General features: G+C 41.5%; 1 protein-coding gene across 2 annotated transcripts in view; it reads left to right on the top strand.

Annotated features, from left to right (window-relative positions):
- LOC146785929 (uncharacterized) overlaps positions 1 to 14,340 on the top strand; it is a 226,286-nt gene extending 211,946 nt beyond the window's left edge. The window contains exon 19 of one of the 2 annotated variants that reach the window (XM_085635329.1): positions 14,012 to 14,340. In XM_085635329.1, coding sequence (XP_085491455.1) covers positions 14,012 to 14,179 — 168 coding nt within the window. In that variant the 3' untranslated portion in view covers positions 14,180 to 14,340. Of the gene's footprint in view, positions 1 to 3,028; positions 3,376 to 14,011 lie in introns of those variants that run through there. The other variant, XM_085635330.1, reaches the window with a different exon arrangement.
- The last annotated feature ends 1,040 nt before the right edge of the window (positions 14,341 to 15,380 follow it).

Raw genomic sequence — 15,380 nt, 5'->3', positions numbered from 1 at the left:
GGGGTTCCAGGACCCATTTGACCTCACAGAGGGAGGACATGCGCCCCTCGGCTAAAATATGTGGTTTTGACCCCGGGAATAGGGCCCCGGGGCCTCTTAAGGCTCAGAGAGGAGGGTCACATGCCCCCCTCCCCTATTATTATTCGTAGGCCTTGGATGATGGGGTCCCTGAAGGCCGTTTGGGATCAGAGAGGGGGGCCATGTTCCCGCTTGTGTAAAATAAATGTTTTTGGCTCCAGGGAACGGGGTACCCGGGCCTCGAAAGCTTTGGGGGGGCACGTGCCCCCTCCACTAATAATATATTTTTTGCCCCGACACAATGGGGTCCCCAGGGCCAATAGTGACTTTGGGAGAATGGCTGCATGCCCCCAACTTTGCTTTAAAAAAAAAGACCGTAGTGGATGAGGACCCTGGGGCCAATAGTGGCTTGGGGAGGGCAACCATCCTTGCCCTTCTCCATAATTAGTGTATGGCCCAGGGCCCATTTGGGTTTGTGGAGGGTTGCCATGTGACCCCTGCCCTAATATAAATGTTTTTGGCTGTAGGGGATGGGGAACCTGGGGCATCTACAGATTCGGGGAAGGGGGCCATGCGCTCCCTCCCAAAATAATAAATGTTGTGCCGGGGATGGGGTCCCCAGAGCCCATCCTGGCTTGGTTGGGGGGCTGCACCCCCTTTTAAAAAACAAAATTCCTAGAGGATGTGGCCCCTGGGGCCAAGAGTGGTTTGTGTAGGGGGGCCGTGCGTGCCTTCCCCTTCATTGAAATAAATGGCTCCAGAGATAGGGTCCCCAGGTCCTTAGAGGCACAGGTAGGGAGCTGTGCGCACCCTTTCGTCTGTTTAAAAACAAAATGCCCAGGGGAGAGGGTCCCTGGGGCCAATAGTAGCTTGGGGAAGGGAGCCGCGCAACTCCCTCACCTTGCAGGAAGCTAGCTGCCTACAAGGGGATTGGGCGCTGGGCCTGGCCTGCAGCTGTGCGTGGCAGGGGGTTTGCCTTTACATATGGTAATAAAATATTACTTTACATAAAAAAAAGCCCTAGACACTATCTGAAAAAAACCAAAGGTTAAAGTGACGTTATATATTAAGGTGAAATTATCAGTGGCAACATAATGTTTTAGACTAAAAAAACACTGAAATTCACGAGTTATAGATATCTCTAGTAACTATAACTCTCGCCCTTAGGTAATTAAAACTTGTGCCCTCACCATGCACTGCTAATGTTCCTATATAGTACATCAATCATGAGTTATTCTCTCACAAGATTGATAACATCACTGCAACTTGTGAAATGAATTAATTGATGAGAAGACTGTGCATGGCAGCGTTAAATGTATGTGTGGTTTAACAGCCTGGAAAATCTGCCCCACAGGGAAATTCACATTCTTTATGGCTAAACCGATACTTACAATGTACTGGGATGATTATACTGCACAGTAACAGTACGTTTGTAAAATTACTCTATAACAGTAAAACGTCCCAATACCTTCAAACTAATAGTTAGGGCCTCTATCTCAAAATTGTGCTGGACTGCGCTGAGCTGTTCTGTAGCCCTGCTTGGTCGAACAGCGTTTTCTATTCTGGAATTAGTGTTAGGGAATAATGTTTGCTGTAAATTGGAGAGCAAATGGAGTCGTAGTAATGTAAGAGACCCAGAGCCTGCACATCTCAATAATCGCCATGCTGTCCTGCGGCTAGCTTATTTACATCTGTTACCCATATTATTGACATATGTTCCTTTCCCTTGTGGTACACACACATCTCTAATGAACAGCACTTGTTTCTGAGGTATTCTCTTTTCATTGAAAGCAACACTGGTATGGGCATGACAATTTTGATGGGTTCATACACCAGACAGTGTTCCCTTACAGAAGCAAACAGCAGCACACTAACTCTCCACTGCTCTCCACACCCTTCTTCCGGCCCTTAGCAAGGTGTGGACAAGGAGTTTTTTGCCGAAATGAGTTGACGCTGTTAATCTGTATCTCTGCACTACCTTGCACAATAAATGATTGGAACCTCTGTTGGAATGCAATTTCAGGGTGAGCCGATGTATGTGTGTGTGTATATATATATATATGTACGTATGTATTTTAATAGTTAAAATTGTTTTATTTATTTAACATTATTTACTGTTAGGGTGTTATTTTACTTACCTCCCTCCATTATTTTCAGTGGAAGTGTGTTATTTACCTGCCGCCATTATTTTTAGAGGGAGTGTGTTGCATTACTTCTGAGTGACCTTGTCTGGGACATGACCTACCTCAAGGATGGGCTAGTGTACATATACTATTGTTTAGTCACCTGCAGGGTGTGCAGTAACTTTGGAAGTGTGTTGTCTTCCCATTTAGGAGCAAGTATTTTAAATTCTCCAGCAGCTCCCCATTGTCCCTCCCACATTTACTACTAAAAAGTAGGCTTATGAGTGTGGAGATCTCATGCACCGTGGCGGAAATCTCCCAGAAATATTACGAGGCCCAGCCGAGGTCTCTGCATGTGGACTTGTAATAATGTGAGTAGTACTACTGTAGTACTACTAGCATACTACAAAATACAGCTTGTGAACAGTCCCTTATTGTCTTGTGTTTGGACAGATCAGCCATGAGTCAATGTCTTTGTGTCCCATGCCAGTGTGAGAAGGAAGCAGTCACTGAATTTTCAAGCATCAGTTTTTTCGTGTCTTGGACAGTCCCTTGCCAGAAAGGATGAGATGCAGTCACTTAATAGTTAAAAACCCATTTCCTTGTGTCTTCCCGCACTTTCTACAGTACCAATATGGTAACCCTGGCACCACATATTTGGTCCAAAGTATTGAGTCTGGTGGGGACTTCCTCTTGTTGTCAAATACCATAGAAAGGAACGTTGACTGTCATTTAATTTTCTGAGTTCTTGGACCAATGCTCATGATGTTTTTATCAATAATCATGAAAACAGTTGCTCATATTCCAATTTCTATGTATGATGTTTGGTATACAGTATCGGTGTGTCCAAATGCAAGTGTGCTAATGTGTTTTGTATTTTCGTCTAGCCTCTAGTCCTTGGTATAGCTGGTCTCAGCCCTTTTCGAAGTGCTGCTCTTTTCACGTATGGACATGAACATGCTCCTCATCATGGACAAAGACATCAGCCAGAACCATTTGTCCCAATGTGCCCTGGGGCATCCTGGAAACCCAAAGCACCAAGCCCACCTTCCTAGTAGCTGACAACACTTAAAGATGGCTGCCGAGATGACACACTATTAATGACCCACTAGCTCTGGGACTTTTGAATGTCAATGCCATTGTATATGTTGCACAATCTGAAGGAGATAAACATCCCAGTTTAAAAAGCCCAAACAGATGATATTGATAATAAATACTGAGATTTTCTCAATAATGTTTGTAATTGAATACATTTAAAAGTAACAAAAATACATTACATTAGTCCCCCCGCACACCTCAAAACTCCAGATCTTAAAAGTTTGATGTTGTTCGGGATAAAACATCGGCATGTATTAACAATGTCATTGCGTATCTGACACAGCAATAAAAAATGATTTCCATAGTAAGACTGCCAAAGTTAAAATTTCCCTAAGTTTCATTACTCATGGGTGTAGGGTAGGTGGTCACCATGCTCCTGATTTCACCTTTCTAATAGGCCTGGATTCTTTTCCTCCTTATGAAAAGTTGTGAAAGTTGTGTCATGAGTCCCCTGAGAGTTTCTAGACATGTTTTGTTGCCCCAAAGACTGTGCTCTGGAAGGGGTGAAGCCAATTGTACCCCTACCTTAATAGTAAAACTAAAGCACTGCTAGCCAGGCTAATAAACATATTGTGGTTGGTGGCAGCAATATTAATTCAAGGACAAGGCCTTTTTATCGGCACTACTCATGGAGAGACTGCCCGATGACTCTTGAAAATTACAATGTGCACGGTCCATCTTATATCGGGCTCTTTTTTCTCCCAATTTTTCTTTTATTTATTTTAAACATTTTATATAGCGCAAACATGACCCTTGAGGGTTTCGGAGCTCTTTAGAAGTATCAAGGAAAGATGAAACATGGATAGGAAACAAACAGCATAGATGAGGACAGTACTATGTACAGGATGCAGTAGCTCCAAGATGGGGAAGAGACCAACTCTAGGTTCAAACTGAAAAATCAACCAACAGAATTGCAGCAAGCTAGTAATAAACATTGTTGTATACATTGTGTCATATCAGAGCTAGAGGTTAGAGTTAATGGGTTCTAGAGCAGACATTTGTTCATCAATAGTACTTTGACTTCTTTTTTGAATGACACTGTCAAGGGGTTCAGTCTGAGTTCAGGAGTCAGGGAGTTCGAAATTCTTGGGGCAATACCCGAGTACTATCGGTTGTCAGTTGCTTTTTCTTTTTTTTTTGTTTCAACAATAGGGTGCTGGTACTTTTGGAGGGTCTACACCCACCAGATAACTCCAGTTTTTGTGCAAGGTACCAAGGGGTGTTGAAGTGAAGGGCTTTATGGGTCATGCAGGCCATTTTTCACAGTTTTTTTGTCTCATATGGGAGCCAGTTAAAAGATTTAAGATGTGTTTTGCCTGTTTGGTGTACATACCTGTATACATGTAGGGGTGGAGTATCCTTTCCTTGGGACTCTGAGTTTCTAAGCCACAAAATTGGATTTGTTACTTAGAACATTTATAGACATCGCTGCTAGCTGTTCTCATTTCACAAATGTTCTATCCCACCCGGCCCCTGACTTCCTCTATGCACAGTTAAGAGTATATTAGTGTTATGGAAGGATGGATTGAATGCACAAAACTGGTTCCTTCCAAGTATTTGAGTAAAGTTTAATACCTGAATGGCTATATCACTGCACTCAATAACATCATTTCCGGATATAAGATGGGTCCTAAAACCAGCATTTCAGTTTGCCTTTGACCTCTTGGACAGCATATTGGAAGGGGTGGACCAGAGCCAAGACACCAGATTGACACCTTCCTTGAGAGACGGAAGTAGTTTCAAGGAACCAGGAATAAGTCTGCTACTACTGAATAATACTGATGAGGCAGCGATGGCGCGCACTACGCACAGGAGGCGGTTACGCCCAGACCACACGGAACGCTCCCGCTCGAAGCGCACAGCGTTGCATACCAGACATAGTCAGGCACTCGGCGGCTTGGGGAGCACGTCGCTGGGGGGACGATAGCGCGCCACGTACCGCGCATATAGAGCTGAACTGCGAAGCTGCACACTGGGCTCGTCGGATATACGCGCTGACGTGCATGTCTTTGTGAGCTATACTGCACCCTCCTTGTCGCGCTCCAGCCTACACCATGAACAGGACACCAGTGCTCCGCTGCCCGGAGACCTTGGCACTTGGGGGCAAACTCGGTGCCTTGTGCGACTCCCCCTACGGGCCTGGGTGTCAACCGAAAGCGCCGCAACGTGGGCTGGAACACAGCGCCATCCTCTATTGCAGGTAATGCGCTTCAGATGCACCACGACAAAACACAGTAAAGCACCATAGACCCACTTTTACACAATGTACGCATCTGATTTCTATACAAATGTTCACCTGTATACCGCCGCCGGCTGAATGGTTGTGTCTCACCATCTGGACATGTGTGTCTTTGTCTCGCTGATCCGACACTTTGGTTAGTGAATGTACATTGTAAAATGACGCAACTGCGGTTAATAAAGGTTTTAAAAAAAAAAAAAAATATATCAAAAAGTCCAGCTGTTATGTGCCCACTACTAGGACCCCCTACTCCCTGGAACTTGAGCTCAGGCTCAGGCGGACACTGGCATGGTGCAACCTCTGCCCAGGCAGACAAAAAAGGAAATGCAAAGTACTGGATACTGCTTTTCTGTGCCCACTTCGGTGTTTTACCTGTGAGCAAGTGTACTGGGTACCCAACGTCCTTGCCACGGATGTGACTACCACACGAGGAGCTCAAGAAGATTTGGAATGACTCATTGCCTTCACTTTGGGTCGTTAAATGAGGAAGATCGTAGCCTGGTAGATCAATCCTCATCTGGCGTGAAGACCACAAGCATCTCGCACCATCCAGCACATCTAGCTTGGCCTCCTCCAGGACCATAACCTGTGCACAGGAAGACTGAACAGAATGCTCAGAAACATCATTCTGGACCTGGTTTGTGCAACCTGACGTATGGTTTAGAGCTATTTGAGAAAGTCAGACGTAGTGGTGTTCTTCACCCTCCATACACTTTATGACACACACAGAGGTTCGAGCTGTTTAAATAGCTTCCATTTTTGCACTCGGTGGAGATTGCATTGGTTGCAAAACAGCACATTTTAATTTGCTATTCCATCTATGAAAATAAAAGTCCTGACACTTATTGCAAAGTGTGCCAGAAATATATATGTGTACATATATTTTTTCTGTGAAAAAATGAAGATTATAGTGATATCTATACATCTATCTATATCTATCTATCTATCTATCTATCTATCTATCTATCTATCTATCTATCTATCTATCTATCTATCTATCTATCTATCTATCTATCTATCTATCTATCTATCTATCTATCTATCTATCTATCTATCTATCTATCTATCTATCTATCTATCTATCTATATCTATATATCTATCTATATATCTATCTATCTATATATGTCTATATATATATATATATTCACACCATTCACCATTCCAGGTACAGGAAAGCAGGCAAGGACCACAATTGAGTGCTCAGTAGTTGTTTATTCTTTTAGTCGCCATGACGCGATTCGGTCCCTCCTGGACCTTGATCACATGATAGCGCTCATTGGCATTTTTTCCTTTTTAAAGTGACAGTGCATGTACAAATTTCGATACTAGCCTAATAGACAATGAAAACATACTCTTGTTTGCAAATCATCTATTTTCACGTTTAAACAAAGTTCAGATATTGCAACTTTTTGCTTGTTGGATATTGATTTGAAATATCAATTATTGCCTAAGAAGTTGTAGAGACTTAATAACACGGTCTCCATTTATGTTTAACCATAAATAAAAATAAATAAATAAATAAATATATATGTTTAAATATCTTAGCAGCAAGGTGTTATATATGGCAATCTAAATCAATGATTACAGAACTAAAAATCACAATTCATAATTTTTTTTTAAAATTATTTCTGTGGCAATTCATATGTTAAAAACAGAATATAACACATTTTAGTTTTCAATTAAACCATTTTATAGAATCTTGGCATAAATGCGGTTTTGTGAAACTATAATAATAATAACTTTATTGTATGATTATTTAAAATCTTTTACAAAAGCGGCAGAAGTGCGAGTTAAAAACATAAAATCAGCGTATTTGAAGTGCAAGAATACTATACAGTAACTAAAAACAGTCCGTTTAGTAGCAGCGTATGCAGAATTTGACATGGGAGGTGTGCAAAATTCAAGTGTCGGAGGCATAGTTTATTCAGCTGACTCTTCTCTAGCTGATCGTATGAGCATTCCAGCAGCCGCATAGAACTTCCCAATTAATGCCAGCTTCATCGGGACTGTGGTGGTGTAGATATGCCTTAAGGCCTCCTTGCATGATCTAACTCTGTGATGTATAAGCATGGTTCTTAAATACAAGCGCCTTGGAGAAAGCAAGGCTGGGCAACAACAAATAACATGCTCCGCAGATTCTGTGTGATATTGACACAGGCAACAGCCGGAGCCACTTGATGACCAGTTTTTCCAGTGGACTCTATAGTCTTGTATTGGCAAGGTTAAGAGCCTCACTCTAATGAAATTTTGTAGGGCTTGCCTTCCAAGGCCAGCTTTTAAGTAGGGCTGGCATGTGGTACTTTCATGTGAGTTAACAAGGCCTTCTGCACCCAGGACCAATCTGATCCGTTCAAGGTCTTGTTGCCTCGAGATGTTCTTGCCACACTTTTTTAGCAGGATCTTTACTCTACACTTTGTTAATGGTATGTCTGTAGAAGGTTCGATTGATGGTCCCAGTGTTTGTTTGGCAATCAAGAGATACCTCGCCCAGCGACTGTTGTTGTCTGTAAAGACCACCTGTAGCGCTGCCCTGATTGAGCCCGGGCATGCATTGATCACGTTGTGTTGGAGTTTGACAATGTCTTTTTTATATTCAATATCCATTGTTGTAATATTGAACTCTAATCAGATCAGTGAACGCCTGGTCGTGTAGGGGAGCTTGAAAGCTTTTCTATAAGCCATTGTGTATAGACCCTCCAATCTTTTAGTCAGCAGACCAGGGAAGACAAGGTGGACATAACTGAGTGTTGGCATTAGCTTGGCTTGCATAACTCGTCGGATCCCCTCCGTCGAGTGGCTTACAAGCTTGTGGTGTAGTTTGAACAAGCCATATGTTAGCTTAGCTGCTTTTGCCTCCAGTGCTTTAACCTGCAGAACAGGTCTGCAGGTGTCTGTAAATTGTACTCCTAGATAGGTGTACTTGTTAGTCGTGCTTATCTTTAGAGGACCCAGCTGCCATGCCAGTATTTGTTTTTTTGGCTTGTGACCAAATATCAGCACTTTGGTCTTAGATGCATTGGCTACAAGCTTGTTTTCCATGTTATAGTTATGTAGCGTCTCTAATGCCCTTTTCATGCCAATTCTTGTGTAATCCAACAGGACGAGATCATCTGCATACTGCATAATTGGCAGTCTGAGGTGGCCCAATTTTGGGGGAAAGATGTTAGTTTTTAACAGTGCTTCTCCCAGATCAGCAGTGTATAAATTAAACAGGGTGGGGGTGATCACACAGCCCTGTTTTAACCCCCTGTTTGTGAAGATCCTGGCAGTTGCGCATATGCTAGTGAGCTTTACTCGCACCCACGTGCTGGTATAGAGTGATAGGATAGCCGCAAGCAGTTTCCGTGGTATGCCCCACTTAGCCAATTTTGCCCACAGGATGTTTCTATCGACTCCATCAAAGGCAGCGCTATAGTCCACAAAACTTGCATATAGTGGAGGGGAGACGGGCCCAGTTGCCTTCGTTGCCAGATATGAAAGTGCAATGGCGTTATCCATAGTCAACGCATTTGGCCGAAAGACAGTCTGGAAATGTTTTTTCGTGATCCATGTCTCTAGTTCTTTCAAGAGCCTTTTTGCAAATGCCTTTCCTTCCACGTCCAGAAGGGCTATCAATATAAAGTTCCCTGGAATTGATTCAATTCAATTCAATTAAAACTTTATTCGGATACAGATTGTGTGTCCATAAAAGTATACAAAGGTTAAAAACAAATTTTACAAATCTTAAAAAGAATTAATATAGATCACAAAAAAGTTCTTATATGTGCAAGATAAAAACGCCAAGTATATAACACATTATTACTTTCAGTTTGGATCCCAATCACGATCTGTCGTTTTATAGAAAATCATAATTTGCACGGTATTTAACACAGACTTTTAAAAAACGGGCTATTGGGAAAATGCTATACTCAGTGTCCAAACATTGTAAGGCAAGAAGGGCCGGGCGACACTGGTGTAAGCCTATGAGTTTTAATAAAGGAATAATCCACTTCTTACGTGGTAATTCGTAATAACTACAGAAAAAGACTACGTGCAGTGGCGATTGTTCTGATTGCCCATTACAAGGACAAGGAGTTAGGTTACTAGACCAATCTTTTGTCTTCGGGAAAGTTATCAGCCGATGGAAAGTATTAAACCGGAATCGTGTTAAAAGATATTTTTCATAGGGATTAACACTGGATAGTAAATACGGCTGGATCCCAAATGAGACTTGTACCGAAGCAAGATGGAAGTTTGTGGGCTTTATGATCTCAGTTGTTAAACGAAGCTCACGTAAATGAGATAAACACGCATTTTTCAGCTTTTTGCGTGATACTTCGATTGTAGTCTCAGGGAACGTGAAAAAAGATTCCAGGTTTACGTCTCTCAGAAAATTATGGATATATAGCAACCATGGGATGTTTTTCCAATTTTCCAGAGTAAGACAGTCAGAGATAAGCAGACGAGTCATTTTACATTCTATAGTTTCCCAGAGTCGATGCCATAAGAGAATTGGTTGGATAGCAATGAGATCAGAAATATAATCCTCCCCAAACTCCATGTGGCAACCGTAAGTTGGCGAACTTTTGGGAGCGGCCAAAAGGTACCGATTCATCCCCTTTTGTAAATGGGATGTAGGATGGAACTTTTCCATGAATCCGGAACAACAGAAAAATTATAACAATGATTGAATAAGGTTTGAATGTGGGGTGCCCAGTATTCACGATCTTCCTTAAAGATATACCCAGGCAACCCGTTGGGCCCTGGCGCCCCATCCTTCCTGATGCCCTGAAGGATGGTTAATGTTTCCCTTTCTGTTTAATGTGGATCCACAGCATTGCTCTCCTCATGTTGGTGGTCTTCTACCTTGACAATGCTTTCCATGGGTGTTTTTTGGTCGACGTATAGGTTGGTGGCTTGAGCAGCCCATTTGTTGGCAGGCACAGCATTGTGAATGTGATGGCCACCATGTAGGCCATTAATATTTCTCCAAAATTCCTTGCTTTTGTTGGGTGCTAGTAATGTATAAATGATTCTCCATTTTTCCTCTATGCTGGATTGTTTTAGTTGCCAAGCTATTTTTTGGTGTTTTTTTCTTGCTATCTTCAATTGTCTTTCCGTTTGGATAGACTTTTCCTTCCTATGCTTTGATTCTGCCAAGCGGCAGCTCTTTTTGCTCTGAATGAAGATTTGATTGTCCATGTAGTTAAATTTCCCCAATTGCGTATGTTTATTATTATGAGTAGATTGCTTTCCTGAAGTTAATGCACTGAATAGCGAGATCATGATTTCTGCCCAACTGGTCTGTGGGCCATTTATGCATGTGTTCTGCTTCCATTTAATATACTTTGTCCGGCTTATAGGCCCCCATTTGATATGTTTAATTGAGGCTGTTTCATTATCTAGACTGAGCATGTTACCTGCAGTTAGATATTCCTCATGCATCATGCTACTAATGTTGACCAAAGTAGAGATTGGTTGATGATCGCTTCCGGGAGTGGATAGTACCTTATACTCTACGCATCTCCTCAGCAAATTCTTACTCAGGAAAATATAGTCAAGCGTGGAGATATTTATAAATGTAGGTTGTGGAGTCGTTGTCAGCTGGCATGCGTTATTCGCAGATCCCAGGTTGAATTCGTTAATGCAGGCTTCCATAAGCTTGCGACTGCGGTCCTCGTGATTTTGTTCCGGGCCACATAAGTCTCTGATGTTAAAGTCCCCAGTAACGATGCATTCATGTCCAGCGTTCGCATGGAGGTATGCTCTAATTAGCCTAGTGATGAAACTAGTTCAACTTGATTTGTCACTGAAGCTATGAGTCTAGGCTGTCTCCAAAGAAAATTTAAAAATGTGTAAAGTGCTAGTGCAAAAACATTCCCCACTTTCTCAAGATTGGGAATATAGACCTTAAAGTGACCTTCGATTAGTGTAAATGACACCTCTAAATGTGCAAATAACAAAGTTCTAAAAAAACAATATATTTACGGTTAAGGTCAGGCGGCAGCCTCGCATTGTTTTAATTTGTGATATTCATTAGTATTATTCACCCTCCGTTGGTTCCTTGTAAATGGTTGCAGCCGAGTTATCGGTTTGTATGCATCATTTATAGGTAATACCTGAGTTGAAACCATGATCTAGAACTATGATTTTAAAATAGAGGTATTAAAAACTATACTAATATATATATATAATCCTTAAAATCACCCGTGTTGTAATCCTGACTCTTAAAGGAATTTATTATATACATGTGTAAAGGTCTTCTGTGGTGTTTAAATCTCCCGGTATATATATCCAAGTTGTGGGGACCAGCTTGGTCCTTACAGCGTGGGTTAACCTTAACCAAACAAACACTTTCTTTGTGAGGAACGGTAGCAGTTGTGTGTTTAGGTACTTTCGAGGCAGTGCATAAAAAAATTAAAGTGCAGTTAGATTTGCCTCGGTACACTTTATAACCTATCCTACTATCAAAATGCACATGGAGTTAGAATAGTAATTACACACTTCATTTTGGTCAATGGCTGGTCCTCATAATAATAGTTATGTTGTGTGTGTGCGCATGCAGTGTGTAAATGCTATTCATTATCAGTGCCTCCAGTCTCTCAACAATGATAATAAATAGCATAATATAATCTGGGCATCTGAATTTATGGTTTATACCGTAGTATTGTTTAATGTATTTTTGTGTAAAAAAATATTTCACGAAATCCAGGATGTAAGTGCTGAGTTTGTGCAATATGGTTAAAAGATCTTTAAGAGATCTCTTATTAGGAGAGCTCTTTACCTGTGTAAAGCAATTGGTACAGGCATTGGTACAGGCAATCTGTGATGCGGTAAAGTGTTATACTAGTGTTTATTTTTCTGTATTGTGGTAAACTGGAATTTGCCCTTTACTCTGTTGCAACAAACATTTGAATGTGCATTTGATGCAATACTAGGGCATGTTACACACACACACACACACACACACACCAGACACACACACACACACACCCCGCCCCCCAATAGATTGTGAAATAATTTAGGGCGTTTATGAATTCAGTTTAATTTCCTTTTGTTCCTTGTGTTTGAAGTGTCAAATAATGACTAGAGCTATGGCATAGGGGCAAGATGGAGGTGAGGGAAGGAAAGGAGGGAGTGCTAGAATAGAAAACATATTTACTTAGAGGCAGACTTTCCCCCACCCTGGGACATTAGCTCAGTGGCTTGAAAAACAACAAGTGTCCTTGGAAACAAATGCACAACGTTTCCACACAACATCCCTTCCTTATCACAAATCTTCCACTCTCCCATACCTAGTAAAGGCAGAGCTTTTAAAAACAGAGCACATTCAGTATGTTCCATTGTTAAAGTGGAACAAAAATCTTTGTTCTGTAAACTTGAGATGAACCTGCACACTCTGTTCCACGCTGCCTCCAAAATAGTGCAAAAAGCATTTCCTGCATTTATGGGTAATGAGTCCCCACGTTGTTATATACGTTTCTCAGTTTCACAAGTAACCAAACACCAACATTAAATACTTTGTGATACATTTAGGCACCACGAGCCAAATCATTTAAATATTAGAGCTTGAAATGCCTGTGTCGCAGGCATGTAAAGCTGCAAAAAGGCCCTAAAAATGATTGAAATTGTCAGCAAAGTTCCCTTTTCCAACTATTCCATTGTTTTGCAATTACATGAATCTTATTTTCATATCCCACAATGCCAATTTACTTCCTTCTAGGCACTTGAGATGGTCATCTCCCAAGACAAGGGCGTTGTGATTATAATGAATGGCTCAGGCCTAGGCAGGGTAGGAGAATGCCTTAGTGGCACTTACTTCGCTGAGGGCATTTGGCAATAAGTCAGTTATATGCTTTTCTGAAGGAGCTCAGTAGAGAGAGAGATGTCAGTGTGAGGAAGGGTTGTCCCATATGTAAGAGGATTGAATGACTGATATCTTGCTACCCACTGTCCCTCCCACATTTACTGCAAAAAAGTAGTCTTATGAGTGCGGAGATCTCCTGCACCGTGGCGGAAAGCCCCAGGAAAAAATGCAAGGCAGATATTATTTTGCAATAACGTGAGTAGTACTGCTGTAGTACTACTAGCATACTACAAAATACAGCTTGTGAATAGCCCCTTAGTGTTTTGTGTTTGGAAAGATCCATGCTAGTAGGGTTGAGATGTACTCAGTCATGAGTCAGAGTCATTGTCTTTATTCATGGACAGTCCCTTACCAGAAAGGATGAGATGCAGTCACTTAATAGTTAAGAACCAATTTCCTTGTGTCTTCCCCGCACTTTCTACAGTGCCAGTATGGTACCCCTGGCAACACATATTTGGCTCAAAGTATGGAGTCAGGTGAAGACTTACTCTTGTTGCCAAATACCATAGAAATGGAAGTCATCTGTCATTTAATTTTCCAAGTTCTTGGACCAATGCTCATGATGTTTTTATCAATGATCATGAAAACAGTTGATCATATTCCCATTTCTATGTATGATGTTTTGGTATAAAGTATCGGTTTGTCCAAAATGCAAGTGTGCTAATGTGTTTTGTATTTTTGTCTAGCCTCTAGTCCTTGGTATACCTGGTCTCAGCCCTTTTCGAGCTGTTGCTCCTTTCGAGTATGGACATGGACATGCATCTGGTCATGAACAAGGACATCAGCCAGAAACATTTGTCCCAATGTGCCCTGGGGCACCCTGGAAACCCAAAGCACCAAGCCCACCTTCCTAGTAGCTGAAAACAATTAAAGATGGCTGCTGAGATGACACACTATTAATGACCCACCAGCTCTGGGACTTTTGAAGTCCCATAGTTTGAAGGAGATATAACATCCTTGTTTAAAACGCTAAACAGATGATATTGATAATAAAATACAGAGATTTTCTCAATAATGTTTGTATTGAAATATGTTTAAAAAGTAACAAAAATACATTATATTAGTCCCCCCGCACGCGTCAAGACTCCAGATCTTAAAAGTTTTGTGTTGTTCGGGATAAAGCATTAGCAAGTATTGAGCTTAACAACATCATTCTGTATCTGAAACGGCAATACAACTATGATTTCCACAGTAAGATTGCCAAAGTTAAAATTGTGTCATGTTTCCTTACTCCTGGGTGTAGGCTTGGTCGTCACCAGGCTCCTGATTTCACCTTTCTAATAGGCATGGAATATTTTACTGCTTATGAAAAGTTGTGTCATGAGTCCCCTGAGAATTTCTTGACATGTTTTGTTGCCCCACAGTGGAATGCTAGACTGTGTTGGGGAAGGGGTGAAGCCAATTGTACCCCCTCCTTAATAGGTGAAACTACAGCCTTGCTAGTCAGGCTAGTAAACAAATCGTGGCTGGTGGCAGCAATCATAATTCAGGGACTAGGCCTTTTTATCAGCAATTCTCGTGGGAAGACTGCGCGATGGCTCTTGCAATTTAAAATCTGCAGGGTCGATCATATATTGGACTCTTTTCGCTCCTGAATGTTTTTTTTTTTTTAAGTTTTATATAGCATAAACATGGCCCTTGAGGGTATCAGAGCTCCTTACAAATGGTAAGGAAAGATTAAATACATATAGGGAACAAATAGCATAGAGGAGGACTGTACTACGTACAGGATGTAGCAGCTCCAAGATGGGGAAAAGACCAACTCTCAGTCCAAACTGATAAATCAACAAACATGATTATAACAAGCGAGTAATAAACATTGGTGTATACATTGTGTCATATCAGGGCCAGAGGTTAGAGTTCATGAGTTCTAGAACAGAAATGTGTTCATCAATAGCACTTTGACTTCTTTTTTGAATGACGCTGTCGAGGATTTCAGTCTGAGTTCAGGAGGCAGGGAGGTCCAAATTCTCGAGGCAATACCTGAGTATGCACGGTTGTACATTTGTTTTGTAGAATTTTTGTGGTTTCAAAAATATGGTGCTGGTGCTTCTG

Source organism: Triturus cristatus, chromosome 11 (assembly GCF_964204655.1).
Source record: "Triturus cristatus chromosome 11, aTriCri1.1, whole genome shotgun sequence".
Taxonomy (NCBI): Eukaryota; Metazoa; Chordata; class Amphibia; order Caudata; family Salamandridae; genus Triturus; species Triturus cristatus.
Note: the sequence above shows the minus strand (reverse complement) of the source record. Positions and strands in the feature narration are given on the sequence as shown.